The 15,735-nt window shown below is 44.6% G+C and overlaps 1 protein-coding gene across 7 annotated transcripts in view; it reads right to left on the reverse strand.

The window, feature by feature from the left end:
* DDX11 (DEAD/H-box helicase 11) overlaps positions 1 to 13,198 on the reverse strand; it is a 34,459-nt gene extending 21,261 nt beyond the window's left edge. For 2 of the 7 annotated variants that reach the window (XM_074325219.1, XM_019711276.2), the window contains exons 1-6: positions 13,056 to 13,188; positions 9,351 to 9,539; positions 8,916 to 9,063; positions 1,631 to 1,879; positions 1,027 to 1,113; positions 567 to 724 (exon numbers count right to left, since the gene is read on the reverse strand). In XM_074325219.1, coding sequence (XP_074181320.1) covers positions 567 to 724; positions 1,027 to 1,113; positions 1,631 to 1,879; positions 8,916 to 9,059 — 638 coding nt within the window. In that variant the 5' untranslated portion in view covers positions 9,060 to 9,063; positions 9,351 to 9,539; positions 13,056 to 13,188. Of the gene's footprint in view, positions 1 to 566; positions 725 to 1,026; positions 1,114 to 1,630; positions 1,880 to 8,915; positions 9,064 to 9,350; positions 9,540 to 12,984 lie in introns of those variants that run through there. The other 5 variants (XM_019711277.2, XM_019711283.2, XM_019711280.2 and 2 more) reach the window with 5 other exon arrangements.
* Between the last annotated feature and the right edge of the window lie 2,537 nt (positions 13,199 to 15,735).

The following is a 15,735-nucleotide window of genomic DNA, read 5'->3' on the forward strand; positions in this document are numbered from 1 at the left end:
TTGTGGGTTAAAGCATGAATGAAAGAAAAAAGGGTCTCACCAGCGGCAGTGCGGTGCAGACGTGTTTGCTAGTTCGCCCTTGTGTTACAGCTCATAAATTAGATACCTATAAATCTGGACCTACAGAAGCCTCGAGGTGAAAAGAAAAACAGCTAAGGATGCCTTCGCGGTTTACGTCACAAACAAGACACAGCCTAGTTTGGTACTTAAGACCCTGAGAGCTAGAACTGGACAGGTGGGTTCAAGTCCCAGCTCCCCCTGCCTGGTCCTGTAGCCTCGGCCAAGCACCACACCTTGCTGGGCCAGTTTCCTCAGGTGCGTAGGGGAGACACAAACGTTGCTGTGAGGATAACGGCATTAACACACGTAGCCAGTGCCTGGCAACTGTCACTGTCATTACCATTTATGCATCCTAAGAAGGTCCCTGGCTGAGAGACACGGGGCCGTCGCTGGCACTCCATCCCTTCGGATGTCCTATGAGTGACCTCTGGGCACAGGGAGGGGTGCCTCCCCGGGAGCCCCCACTTAGGCTCGGGCGGGCGGTGAGTGGAGAAGCTCTGTCTTACCCATTAGCTGCTCCTTTCTCCTCATCACTCTCATACTCGGAGAGGACCAGCTCCTCCTCCCCAGATGCGAGCTGCTCTAGCGGCTCGGCCCCTGTGCCTGCTGCCAGTACCTCCCTGCTGAGGCGGAGGAGACGCTCAGTCTCATCTTCTTCCTGTCTCTGCATTGCAGGCGAAGAAAGAGAAAACTCTCAGTACTGGGGCCTGCCTCCCTGACGGGACCAGCCCCCGTGCGGCTCTCCAGGGCCACACACACGGCAGTAACACTGGCCTCGCTGAGTCACTGGCGTCGGTGCCTCAGGTATCAGTACCTTAGCTCAAGCTGCCCAACCACTGGGTGATAAGAACTTAGCCAGTGGGGGTCAGAGAGAGGAGACTGAGGTCCTGGCCACTCACCCAGAGGTACCAAGCAGGGTGACACTGCTTGGACACAACCCCAGCCACTCCGGGAGATGCCACTCACCTCGCGCTTGGCCACATACTTGAGCTGTGCATTGTGCCGGATCTGCTGCAGGCGTTCTTCTCGCTTCTTCCTCCTGGTCTGCTCCTCCTAAAGGGTGAAGAGGCCATAAAGCAAAGCCCTGCAGGAAGCCCCAAAGCAGGCCTTCCCTAAGAGGAAGGGGCGGCTTAGCCTAGTGCCTCTTCACACAGGGCAGGTTTGCCTCCCTGGCCAGCACTCAGGCTGCTGCAGCATCTCGTCACCAGACCCTGAACCTCGCCAGGTCCCAGCCTCATACTCACTGCAGAAGTCTGCATGCTCCCTCCCAAAGCCGCACTCTCAGTCCAATGCATTCCTTAATTGAATTTGTAGTCATGAAAACATGTTGCCAATGGCAACAGTGAGGCAGGTTCCTTTTCCAGGTGGGCAATGAATGAGAACTGCCAACCCCTTGTCTAGAGAAGACCTGTTGACATCAGCTTTTAACAGACTGCGAGGATATAGCACCATTGACTCAAGAAGCTGCCAGAGAGCCGAGAGGCCCTGCAGAGGAAGAGACAGGGTACCTACCGCTCAGGACCAACCCAAAACAATCACTGAAGTCGTTTCCTAAATCACTCCCACTCACCTTTAGTCGGTCCACCAGGTCCCTTTCCTCTTTCTTCTGCACAAACTGTGTAACCCAGTCAGGTTCTCCTGCAGGCCTCAGGGTGTCTGGGGTCTCTTGACAGGAGGATGAGAGAAGTGGGGGCTGGGCCTTCCCATCATTTAAGGGGGCAGTTTCAGTTTCAAGGAGACGTGCTTCCTCTTGGCGTTTCTTCTGTTCAAAGTCACGGAGCCAGGAAAGGGCCCCACAAATAAGACTCAAAGATTTTCCCTATAGGAAGAAAAATGTCTTCAGAAATAGAGAACAAAAACGAAAGATTCCTAAACAACCTTTCCCTATTTTAGTAAAGCCTTCAAGGAACTAGACACGCACGAAAGAGGACTTCCAGAACAGTTTCCAAAAGTGGCAAGAACGATGGAATAAGTGTGTTCAAAGCAAGAGGGAGTATTTTGAGGGGGATTAATGGCAATGTGTCTTTTACTGTAATAAATTTAAACATTCACCAATTTGTTGACCATTTGTATTTAGTTAAGAAAAGATGGGTCCTGAGCCAGTATGACTGTTGTCCTTAAAAAGGGGAAATTTGGACGTAGAGGCATACATAGAAGGGCGATTTACAGGGAGAAGACGGCCATGTACAAGCCAAGGAGAGGGGCCTGAACAGATCCTCTTCTCACTGCCTTCAGAAAGAACCAACCCGCCCACAACTTGCTTTCAGAGTTCTGGCCTCCAGAACTGAGAGAGAATACATTTCTGTTGCTTAAGCCTCACAGTTGTGGGCATAAGGACTATTTTTACAGAAGAAGGAACTAAGAGGTTGTATTCCAAGCCTGCTGCCGGCATGCTCCAAGATGTAGAACTTGGGCAAACATTAATCCATCACATAGAACAGACCTTCTGAAGCCTACTGAGCAGAGATTCCATTACGGCCATTGCCGCTGCACCTTACGGAAGTTAAAGGTAAACCTGCCCCTATTCTCCTTGCATCTTGCAGAAGTTCTCCACACCTAGAAGTGTTTCGTGGAAACAAGAAACACACATACACCCTAGCCCGGCAGATGGGGGGTGGTCTCTCTTCCACTAGCGATTAGAGGCTGCCACGCTGTGGGGTCGCCTTTCTTTTCTTACTCACTCTCTGCTAAGTAAACTTACTTGCACTTTAAACTCTGTATTGGCTCACGGTTGCATTCCTTCCTATGTGACCTTGGCCCAGAGCCTGAGTCCCCACTGCAGGGGATTCGCCTCACTGGCATCAGTGTGGTTTTGTTGTAACAGTGTGAACAGACTGACACAGTCCTTCTAGAGAGGCTGCTGCAGTAAGTTTCACAAAGCTGCCTCATCTGGTGTCCAAAAGGCAGTTGAGGCTAGTGACCTCTGGAGGGGCCAATACCTCCCGGTCCAGGCCGTCAGCTCCCGAGCCTGTTTAACCCAGGGGTGATCTTGGAGTATCCAGAGCAGGGTTCTGAACCTAATTCAGGATTGACTGAATTGTAGGTGAAATGCACGTGTGTTTAGAGTTGGGGGAAACAGCGGAGCACAGTGGCTAAGACTTCAGACTCCACAGCCAGGCTGCCTGGGTCAAATACTGGCTCCTCCACTTCCAGCTGTGACCTCAGGTAACCTCTCTGGGCTTGTTTCTACAAATGCAAAATGGGAATTACAGTAGCACCTTTCTCAGAGTTGCTGCAAGTATTAAGAAAGTTAATACATGTAAAGGTTAATGCCTTCAAGAGGACTAGAATACCTGGTACATAAGTGAGCAAATAGAGCCTTTGTTTGCTATTATAAAGTAATAGTAAAATTATTATCCTGGGGTGAGAATCTATTAGTTTTCATCAAATTCTCAGAAGGCCCTTTGACAGACTGACACTTCTGAAGAATGGATGGCTCACACATCTTTAGAAAAGCCCCGTATGTACTATTTCCGTCAGTTTCTGATAAATACTGAGTGATAAAGATTTGCAGACAGCACTCCCCAAGAAAACCTGGCCATTCTATGCTGCCTGTGGGAGCCATCAGCTTTAGCTGTCTCCAAGCTAGGGGTGTAGGCAAGATGTCCCCCTGTAACTGCGGCCCAGGGACAGACCCCTCATTAGAGCCAGGACCCTCCACTTGAAAGTGAGCTGAGGAAGTTCCTGAGGGGACGGTCAAAGTTGTCTTCCAGAAACAACTGTGGATATACTCTAACACAAAGAAAAAAATTAAGGCCCTGCAGTTCTATATTCTGTCATAGGGCCACAAAAATTTTAGACTGGAAAATGCGAAAAGGCTATATAACCAAATGGTCACCACAGTTTTGAAATAAATTTAATGAAGTATCCACAGTATACCTATCTTTGAGCAATGGTATTTCCTGGGGTACCACCCAAGATAACACAGAAAAAAAAATTTATGCCGAGATAAATTCATTCATCCTAAATACATACATCGTAGCAAGCGCTGGGCCTGATGCTGGGAACAGAGACTTGCAGAGCTCCCTAGAAAACGACTCCAGGCTCAAACTTAAACATACAGTTTGAAGGGCTTCATGGATCCCTGCAGGGCACAGACTGCAGGTTTTAGAACTCCCAGAACTGCAGTGCTATACAAAGCACAGCAGGACAATGGCGAGAAGTCAACTCATGGGGTGGACTCATGAAAGGCTTAAAAAGGTGACTCTTAAAGGGAAAACAGGCATCATGAGGCAGCTAAGGGGGGGGACTGGGCATCCCAGCAGAGGCCTAGCAGGGGAGGCACAGCCTGTAACAGCATGGCACCCCTGCACAGGGCAGGAGAGGAACTCCATCAGGGGTGTGGTATAGAAGGCATCAGCATGTGAAGGTCGGTGAAGGACCCACGAGGCCACAGAACCGAGAACATCCACATGAAGGGCTGAGCACAGTGAGAGGACGCCTGGAATGGGCCAGGGGCTGAGACGGAAAGACCTGAGAGCGGGGAGGTGGCCCTCCAGGTTAAAGAAGGCAGACTGACCATGTGCTCTTCTACGTCCTTTTCTGAAACACACTAGGATGACACCAAAGGGATAAGAGTTTATACCCACAAAAAACAAAGGAAGTGGAAGGAGAGACGCACCAAGAGTGAAGAGAGATGGAAGCAGCGACAGGGAACTGGCTCAGCCGAGTAAAGGACACTGAGCCTGCAGCCATCTCCCCTAGCTCCCCTCAGAATGCCCAGAGGCCAGCAGGGCCAAGGCTGGTGCCGAAAACAAAGGAAGAATGTAAATTCTTTTACAGAGTAATCAGATCCCCAGCAGCAGTCCCCACTCCTCACAGAAGCAGGAGGTTTATTCTGTGGTGAAGCTAAGCCAGGAGGGCCCTGGAGACAGCAGGTGAAGTGAAGGGTGGGAAAGAGGGCTGAGCTGAAAGCAGAGCATTAAGTGAAAAACTACACCTGAAGCCACTTCTCCAGGACACCCTCAAGAATACTGACTGTCAGGTTTGGACCCACTAGGCAAGAGTTTAGAAGAGCCTTCTCTGGAAAACCTGAATGGCTCTAGGGAAAATTCTACAGATACTGACAACGGGAGGCCCCAGCAGAGAGGCCCGGCCCACTGGTCCACAGCGCCAGCTGCACCACAGACCTTTCACTCAGCCCTGTAGTGGCTTTTTCTTAAGCACCAACAGAAGACAGCCAAGGACCACCAGACATTTGAGGAAACCCTCCAAACCAAACAAAGAAGCCAAACTTGGGGGGAGAATGGGACAAGACAATGCAGGGGAAACAAAACTTCAAAATACTACCATAAATGGTATCTTCAGAAAGATATTTCCATGAAACAAGAACAGGATGTTAGTCTTAAAAATCAGAGAGTAAGAACAAATTCTTGACTATTAAAGAGATGACAGCCCAAATAAACTGAATAGAAAGACTGGGCAATAAAGTTAAAGAAATCTCGAGGAAGTAGAATGTAAAGCAAAAACAAAAGACAAACCCCGGTGCCCAAAGAAATGGGCCATTAGAAGAAAACACAGTTATAGGATTCACCAGGAGGTCCAGAACCCAATGAATGGCAATACCAGGAAGATTATCAAATATACGAAAATGTCTCAGAAGTGGCCAGCACAGGAAATCAAACATATGCATCAACTTGCAATTGTAGAACACAAACGATAAAGAGATGATCCTGAAAACTTTGGAGGGTGGGGTAGGATCAGGTCACAAAGACCTGAGGTGCAGATTGCCACTGGACTTTTCAATAGCAACAATGGAAACCAGAGAATAGAGGGAGCAATTGTGAGGGAAAATTATTTGAAGCTAGAATTGTATACCGAACCAAACTACCAATACCAACCAAGTGAAAAGGCAGAATTAATACATTTTCAGACCAGCAAAGTCTTCAAGTTACCTCCTCTACAACCCTTTTCAGGAAGGTTTTCTACCAAAACAAGAAAGTGAACCAAGAAGATATGGAATCCAAGAAACAGAGAATCCAAAACAGAAAAAATAAGGAAACAATATACACAACAACATGGATGAATCTCAAAAACATTACTCTGGCTCAGCAAAAGAAACCAGACACATAAGAGTATATACTATGATTCCATTTTATGAAATAGCGGAAAGAAAACTATACTACAGAAACAAAAGTGTAACAATGACTGGCTGGAAACAACTTCCAAGACGTACAATGAACTTTTGGGGTAACGGAAATGTTTTGCGTCTTGATTTTTGTGACAAAAGTGTTTATATCTGTCAAAGCTTGTTGAAATTGTAGACTTAAAGGGGGTACAATTTATTATATGTTAATTATACTCAATAAAGTTGATTTTTTTTTTAAGGAGCAAAGGAAAATCCTCGGACAATAGCTATGAAGTAGGTCTAAGAAGCAACTAATTCTGATTAGAACAAAAGGAAGACGGTCTTCAAGAAGAAAATCTCCAGGGTAAAATGGAATTAATCATTGCTATGGAATGAACTGTGTCCCCCCAAAATTCGTATGTTGAAGCCCTAATCCCCCATATGACCATACTGGAGAAAAAGCGTTTAAAGAGGTGATTAAGGTTAAATGAGGGCATACAGGTAGAACCCTGATCTGATAGAACTGGTGGTGTCCTTAGGAAAAGGGAAGAGACACCAAAGGTCTTTCTCTCTCTGCCATGTGAGGACACAGCGAGAAGGTGGCGGTCTGCAAGCCAGGGAGTCTCCTCACCAGAATCCAAAGCCGCAACCTTGATCTTGGACTTTCCAGCCTCCAGAACTGGGAGAGAATAAGTTTCTGTCATTAAGCCGCCCAGTCTATAGCATTTTATTGTGGCAGCTCTAGCAGACTAACACGATAATTTTATGTATGGAATATAGATATCCCCCGCTTTCCAAAAGTTCTCGTTAGGTAAGCGAAATGGCATTACGTGAACTTTCGGAAAGTGGGTGGATACTCTTCCCTTTATGTCCTTTTGGCTTATGAAGTTTCATAGGAATGATCTACAGTCGTCCCTCGATGTCCACGGGGAGATTAGTTCCAAGGCCCCCCCCCCCAAAGATATCAAAATCTGCACACGCTCATGTCCTTTATGTAAAATGGCACAGTACTCGCATATAACCTACGCACATCCTCCTGTATAATTTAAATCATCTCTAGGTTAATTACAATACCTAATACAATGTAAATGTTATGGAAATAGTTGCTATACTGTTTACGGAACAATGACAAGAACACTGTAGGTCTACCTACATAGTAAACCTCAGCAACAACATAACATTTTTCCCCCCAATATTTTTTGATCTGAGATGGGTTGAATCCATGGATGCAGGACCTGCGGATACAGAGGGCCAACGCTACTTTCAAATAGTGCGGGAAACCTGTATCATGTTGAGAAACCACTGGACAGTGTGTGAGGAATTAGCTAAGTATATTAAAAACTGAACAAACTTTAAAAAGGCAATTATTAACTCTAGAAAAATGAAAAACTATTCAAGAAAAAACAATCATAGTATACTTAGCAGAGACTACAAATAGATAACTACCTCGGCAAAGGAAAGGAAACGGGATGGAAAGAAAGCTACATCTTATCTATCACAAGCGTAAGGTACTAATGACTAAAGCCAATAAATCAAGCGACAGCAGCATGTAGCTCATAATTTCATATGTGCTTTGAAAGTATTTCTTAAGAAATAGATAAAAGAATTAAAAGCACCTGCTCAAGGAACCAAATTTGATACATCTGACTTTTTAAATAACACGCATTCTTCTTTAAAATGTTTATATTGCTTTAAACAAAGGAGGAGGATGTGTTCAACAATGTCAAACCCTGCTGAGTGGTCAAGATAAGGACTTGAGATATCCCGATGTATTAACCAGAAAGTCACCACTGATCCTAAAAAATATTTCGGTCAGTAGGTAGGGGAAGAAATCCTATTGCACATGGGTTTAAATGGAAGGTTAAAATGCTAGTAGAATACTAGTTAAAAAAAACAAACCATTCAGTACATTATATTCATGGTCCACATTTTGCTAACTGGCACGACTTATTCTCTCACTGTACATACATTAAAGAACAAAATGAGACAACAGAGTACCCCAGTCTGCACTCTTCCTATCCCAGGAGATCGTGTCATCTCAAGAGCGAGTGGCACCCTTCCATCAGCAAGTGAGACAAGGAATGAGTCACTTTCTTTCTTTCATTCATTCATCCATTCATTCAACACACACCTATTAAGAGCCTCCTGCGGGCCAAATGGACCAAGCTTTGCTAAATGACAGGGACACAGAGGTGAGGACCATAAGGTCCTTATCCTCCAGGAGGTGACGGCCTCGCGGAGGGACCTTCACATCAACATATACATTTCATTACCACATAGTACTTGCTATAAAATAAAGTGCAAGAGAGAAGTGGGGACCAATCACCAGAGCCCCAATAATCCCCATGGCCAACTTCTAATAAAGCCCTCATTCCAGGCCTGGAAGAAAAAACGTAAGGAGCCCTTCACTGGATCCCTCCAGCACTCAGTAACCTAGTTCCTGGAGACTAAACCAGTATGTTTAATCTGGGAATAAGTAACTTCTCTGCTGCTCAACATCAAAGCAGTTGTGTGCCCAGAGAAATCTGGAATGTTTCAGTGCTATGCTTCCACTGCCACTGCAAGTCTCATATGCTTTTAGCCTAATTTTTTTCAGACCTTGGGACTGTGTTTAACAATTTAACAGAGGGAAGTGAGCACTACTCAGAAAGATAAACTGAGAACTACTCTGCCCAACTTCAGACCATGAAAATCTCTGCACAGGCCACCAAGCATGCCAGCCTGCCTCTGGCTGGGTGCAGACAGGGTACCCCCGGAGCTCACTTAGGCCCCGACTATTCATACTTACAGTGCCAGTTGGACTCTCAAATATCCCAATCTTGCCAGCCTCTAACACCTGGTATAGCTCTGCCATGAAGTCTTTCTGGATGGAATAGGGCGTGAAGGGAAAAGGGAAGTGGATGCCACCAACCTCCTGGGTTTTATTAGCCATCGTCCTAGGAGAAGGAAAAAAAAGGTAGCTCTCTTAGTTCTCTGATGAGCCAGAAAACTGGCTTGAAATCTGGAACAGTTGCTAAGAGCAGTCTCAATACTCGTTACGGAATTTCTCCTTAGGTTGTACTTTTTTTTTCTTCCTGCAAGCAGAGCATGTTCTCTCGATCACGTGTCTATCCCCATGAAGCCATGCCAAATCATGCAATCCATCTAGGGACATTTATCAGAAATGGCTATAGCAGAATGCAGCCTAGAAAAGCCCCTAAACAGCAACCCCCTGCCATTTCACCTGGGATGCCTTTGCTGCTTGGATACCCTTCTAAAGCCTCTATGAAAGGCTTGGCGATTTCTTCTGGAAGACCTGTGCCACTGGGATCAAGGATGTTGCATGTAATTACTTTTGCAACATTCTTCTCTCCCATCTCCACACGCAGCACTCACATGACAAAACTGCTTCACTCTACCATTCTGGGAAGACCTGTAAGTAAAACCATGACACACAGGCAGAGAGTAACAAGTACCTTTATTTTCACCTGGCGCAGATTTTACATACCCCTTCTTCCTTTACTCACTATTTGGAGGACTGACTCTTCCAGCCTGGTACCCACACTCTCTCTTTGGAAGACACTGCTCCAAGCTATTAAGCAGGCCCATCTTTTATAAGCACAAATATTAATAAATCTAAAACCATTTACATCTCTGCTACGTATCTGGCCTCAATACGACCAGTAACAGTGTCAATGCACTTATGAGGGGCAAGGTAGTTGCCAAGATGTTCTTCCAGCTATAGTTCGGGAGAGTTCAAACAACTAGAGGTGGAAGGATAACTGTAAGAAGGGTGACTTATAAAAAACGAGGACAATTCAACACTGAGAGGGAGGCACGTAATCAAATAGCCAACCATTAAAACACAAGGGGAAGAAGACAAGCTTCTAACAAACTGAGCACCTACTATGCGTTAAGCACTCTGTAGGCCCTTTTACTCTCTCATTTAATCTAAATAACACTGTAAGGATACAGTTGTTGGCTTCTGATGCTTACAGAAATGAAATAATTGTTCAAAGTCTCAGCAAATTACAGGAAAAACCAGGGATCCAAACCCACCTCCATATGGCTGTGTTTCAGTTAAATTTATCTGGCTGCAAGAGATAACTAACATAAGTAAAAGGGAACGTTACTGAAGCGATACCTATTGAGAGATTAAGAATTGAGACAATGTGGGAAGAGCACAATCAGAAGCCACTGACAGGGTGGGAGTTCTTGTAGACTAGACCTACAAAGTAGTCCAGATTTCATGACAGCTCCAGGAACCTCACCAGCAAGTAAATACCCATGGAGTTTCATTCGCCAGCTCACTCACACGCTAGACGGAGCCACTGACCGACTCCCTCTGCTTACTCACAGCTTCTGCTCATGCAGAGCCTCAGCCTGTACATGGCCTCTTCAGCCCCCTCTACCTTTTGGCTTCAGCTCCCACTGCCAAGCGAAAATTCTTTCATGTTGCTTAGTCCTAAATCCCAAGAGAAAAACCTGACGGGCATCTCCTCCCATCGGTCAGCCTGCAGACCATTTGGTGAAGCACCCAGCCTGATCTAATCAGATTGGGCCTCGCACTTGCTTCCCGCACTGCCTGGGAAAGGATTGGTCCTCAGCATTTAGGGCTCAGCAACTCAGAGAAGCCTCTCTCTCTCTTTATTTGGCCATCTGATAGTGGTCAAATACCACTACCCACCTAAATAAATGCGCAGGACACGTGCACCGCTCTAAGTCACTCTTTTATTTCATTACTCTATATTTAATTTCTTCATAGCTTATAGCAATACCTCAACCTATTTTATTTACTGTCCTCCCCACTAGAATATTAACTGCATAAAAAAAGGAACCTTGTCTGCCTTGTTCTTCCTGCCCATAGCACTCAGAAAACCAGGTGTCTTGGCAACTAGCAGGCATTCAATAAAAATCTGATGAATGAATGAATGGCCGGCTTGACTTGGAGGCTGTAAGCAGAGGTTTCTGTTGTTCAGAGGTGTGGGTATTGGAGGTCCCATGACTTAAATACCTAGTCCAAGGGCCAGTTCTTACTTTCAAACTGTTTTCCTATAGCCTCACAACAACCCTGTGTGGTATTTCATTAGATGTTTTACAGATGAAGAAACTGACACTCAGAAAGGTTAATGTGACTTTCCCAGCCATTCAGCAAGTGCTTGAATCCAAGATTTGAATGCACATCTGCCAGACCTTCAAACCCCTGAGCTTTTTATTTCCTCACTCTTCCTCCCACTATGGTAACTAGGGTGCAAAGAGACGTAGTTACCAAACTTTAGAATGTCAACACGAAACAATACAGAACTAAAATAATTATTATTTCACTACCTGTGGGTGGAAATTATGGATCTCATTATTCTAGAAGTAGTACAAGCTAAGTCAAAAGTTACAGAAGGGTTTAGGTAAATCCATCAATAATGGATACACTAAGTGCTATTAAGGATATTTGGTGTAGCCTTTTCTGACCTCTTCAGGTTGGTTGTGAGGACAGCCATGACCTCCCACACAAGCTCTCCCTAGAACTCCCCACCAGTGCTCAGGCACACACCAGTACAGCAAATCCTATGCTCATTAAATAAGATAATATAAATAAAGCAACTCAGGTACACATTAGTTCTGAAAGTGTTCATTTTCTTTCATCTTCAATTATCATTTGTTACTGGGGTATAAACTATTGTGACAGACTGAACTGTTTCTCCTCCACCCCCAAATTCATGTGTTAAAGCTCTAACCCCCAACATGACACTCTTTGGAGCTAGAGCTCTTAGAAAGTAAATAAGATTAAATGAAGGCAGTAATTAATATTAAATAAGTCATTACAGTGGGGTCCTATCCTTGTAAGGATTCGTGGCTTTCTAGGAGGGAGAGAGAGCTCTCTCTCTTTACCAGCCAGGTGAGGACGCGGTAGGACCGGGGCCTTCCGCAAGACAGGAAGAGGATCCTCACAGGAGGTGAATAGGCTGGCACCTTGATCTTGGACTTCCAGCCCCTAGAACTGTGAGGAAAAGAATTCTGCTCTTTAAGCCACTCAGTGTATGGCAGTTTGTTAAGGCAGCCCGAGCAGACAGAAACAACTATGTTCCAGGTACTGCCCTGCTGTTACGCTCCTAAAATGCTTTCACTTCACACACCTGGGAGACAACACAGCCCCAAGAGAAGAAAGGTTTTCTGCACTTGCTGTTAATCCAGAGCCAAAGCACGGAGCAGAGCTGCAAGGCTCCCCCAGCTGGGGACGTGGCCTGGCCCACTGCCCCCCCCCCCCCCCCCCCCCCGCCCCGGTCTCACCTGGCTCTGGCCTTGCCTCCCTCCCAGCTCCATTCTAAGAGTTCTCACACTGAGTAGGAAAAACTTGCTACTTATCGGTACTTATTTCCACTTTTCATGACAAACCCTCCAACAATCTGATCAATTCCATTCACCCCAATCCTCTTTACTGGACCCCACTCTATCTCGATTAGCTAAATGGCAGTAGGGCAGAGACATTAACATTATGGGCTCTGGGGGTCAAATTGCCAAATTTGGGATCCCAGCTGTATCCTTGCTTAAGTTAACATCCCTAATTCTCAGTTTCCTCACATGTAAAAGAGAAATAGGTAAAACCGCACACTCATAAGGTTGCAGTGACCACTAATAAGATAATTTATGAAAAGCGCTTAGCATAGATGGGCTGCTGAAATCCGGGGTGCGCGTTAGCTGCCTATTACGTATTAGCCCTAAACACGCCTCCAGTTCAACGGCAAGTCCCGCCCCCATTGGCCTCCCCTTCGCCCTCGCATTGGTTTCTCGCCTGTCAATCACGGGTTAGCCCCACCCCTCCAGGTCCGGAAGGTTTCTCCCGCTCCCGACTCCTTCGCACACAGTCCCCCGTTTGCGCTTACACCAGAGTTCACCCTTTCTTATTTCGTTTCTCCTCGTCCCCAGCCCCGTCACCAATCGGCACCGCGCTCACCCTCCTCGCCGGCAGGACAGCTTCGCTTGAGGCCAGGCCAGTGAGGAGTCTGAAGGAAAGTCGCTGAATTTGAAAACGCCGCTCTGCCCGACATCAGCCCAAGGAGGAGCGTGCTGCGCTGCCACGCCCCCGCGCTACTGCGCGTGCTTACGCGGTGACTTAATGGGGCATACGGTTTGCTTTTGCGCCACTGCGCAGACGCGCACAGGGGCGGGGCTTTCTCTTTTTCCGCCGTTGCGCTTGTATGGCGGGCTCAGGGTCAGGTATTTTTTTCTGGCTGTGAGAACGATGAACACGGAGGACCCTCAGAGGATGTGGTCAGACTCAGAAAGTCTTCCTCTGGTCTTGATGCCCGTCTTCCTCTGCCCACCTGCCAGGTGCAGGATAATCTTTCGCCAATTAGCATCAGATGTACTAGTAAGCGCTCAACAGTTGCATGACTTGATCAAATGGACCAATGTTTACCAAATAAGGGAAATGCTGCAACCCAGAACAGAGAAACCTGTAATCTGGTCACCTGCTCTTGTCAGGCCTTAATATATATGAACCTGTTATATAACTTCTAAAATGGATGGTACTTGCCATGCCCAACTCAACTGGGTTGTGTGGGATCTTCGACTTTTTTTAAAATTACAGTTGACATACAATATTTTAGGTGTACAACATAGCGATTAGACATTTGTATAACTTAAGAACTGATCACCCCATAAGTGTAGTACCCATCTGTCACCATGTGTAGTTATTGCAATGTTATTGACTATTTCCCTATGTTGTACTGTACATCCCTGTGACTGTTTATAACTGGCAATTTGTTCTTACCCTGCCCATGTTTCACCCATCCACAAACCTCCATCCTATCTGACAGCCATCAATTTCTTCTGTGAGTTTGTTTCTGGTTCGTTGGTTCGTTTATTTTGTTTTTTAGATTCCACATTTAAGTGAAATCATACGGTAGTTGTCTTTCTCGTCTGACTTATTTCACTTAACATACTACCCTCTAGGGCCATTCATGTTGTCGCAAATAGCAAGATTTAATTTTTATTTATGGCTGAGTATTATTCCATTGTATATATGTATCAATTCTTTGTCCATTTGTCTATGGATGGACACTTAGGTTGCTTTTCATATCTTGGCTATTGTAAATAATATTGCAATGAACATAGAGCTGCATGTATCTTTTCCAAGTAATGTTTTGGCTTTCTTTGGATAAATACCCAGGAGTGGAATTGCTAGGTCACATGGTAGTTCATTTAATTTTTTTGAGGACCCTCCATACTGCCTTCCATAGTACTGTAAATACAGTCTCACCAAGAGTGCATGATTCCCTTCTCTTCACATCCTCCTCAACACTTATTTGTTGATCTATTGATGATAGCCATTCTGACAGGTGTGATGTGATACCTCATTGTTCATTTAAATTTTCATTTCCCTGATGATTAGTGGTATTGAGCATCTTTGTATATGCGGATTGGCCATCTGTATGTCCTCTCTGGAGAAATGTCTATTCAGGTCCTCTGCTCATTTGTTAGTCAGATTATTTTTTCTTTTGATGTTAAGTTGATATGCGTTCCTTATATATATTTTTATATTAACTCCTTATAAGTTGTATCATAGTGAACATACTCTCCCATTCTGTATGTTGTCTTTTTATTTTGTTGATAGTTTCCTTTGCTGTGCAAAAACTCTTCAGTTTTATGTAGTCCCATTTGTTTATTTTTTTCCTTTTGTTTCCCTTGCCTGAGGAGACATACCAAAAAAAAATATTACTAAGAGTGATGTCAAAGAGTTTACTGCCTATGTTTTTTCCTAGAAGTTTTATGGTTTGGGGTCTTATATTTATGTCTTTAATCCATTTTGAATTTATTCTCATATATAATGTAAGAAAGCGATCCCGTTTCATTGTTTTACATGTGTCTGTTCAGTTTTCCCAGCACCATTTATTGAATAGACTGTCTTCACCCCATTGTATATTCTTGCCTCCTTTATTATAGATTAATTGACCATATAGGCGTGGGTTTATTTCTGGGCTCTCTATTCAGTTACACTGATATTTGTGTCTGTTTTCATGCCAGTTTCATGCTGTTTTGATTACTACCTTGTAGTATAGTTTGATATCAGGCAGCATTGTACTTCTAACTTTATTCTTTCAGGATTACTTTGGTTCTTCAGGGTATTTTGTGGTTCCATATAAGTTCTAGAATTATTTGTTCTAGTTCTGTGAAAAATGCCGTTAGTATTTTGGTGGGGATTACACTGAATCTGTAGATTGCTTTGGGTAGGATGGATATTTTGACAATGTTAATTCTTCCTATCCATGAGCATGCTATATCCTTCCATTTATTTGTACCTTCTTCAATTCTTTCTTCAATGTCTTATAATTTTATGAATATAGGTCTTTCACCTCCTTGATTAAATTTATTTCTTGGTATTTTATTCTTTTAGCTGCAATTGTAAATGGGATTATTTTCTTAATTTCTTTCTGATAGGTCATTATTGGTTTATAAAAATGCAACCCATTTCTGAACATTATTTTTGTATCCTGCTACTTTACTGAATTCATGTATTAGTTTTAATACCGTGTTTCCCCGAAAATAAGACCTAACCAGAAAATAAGCCCTAGCATGATTTTTCAGGATGACATCCCCTGAACATAAGCCCTAATGCATCTTTTGCAGCAAAA

This window comes from Rhinolophus sinicus, linkage group LG02, assembly GCF_036562045.2.
Source record: "Rhinolophus sinicus isolate RSC01 linkage group LG02, ASM3656204v1, whole genome shotgun sequence".
NCBI classification, from domain to species: Eukaryota; Metazoa; Chordata; class Mammalia; order Chiroptera; family Rhinolophidae; genus Rhinolophus; species Rhinolophus sinicus.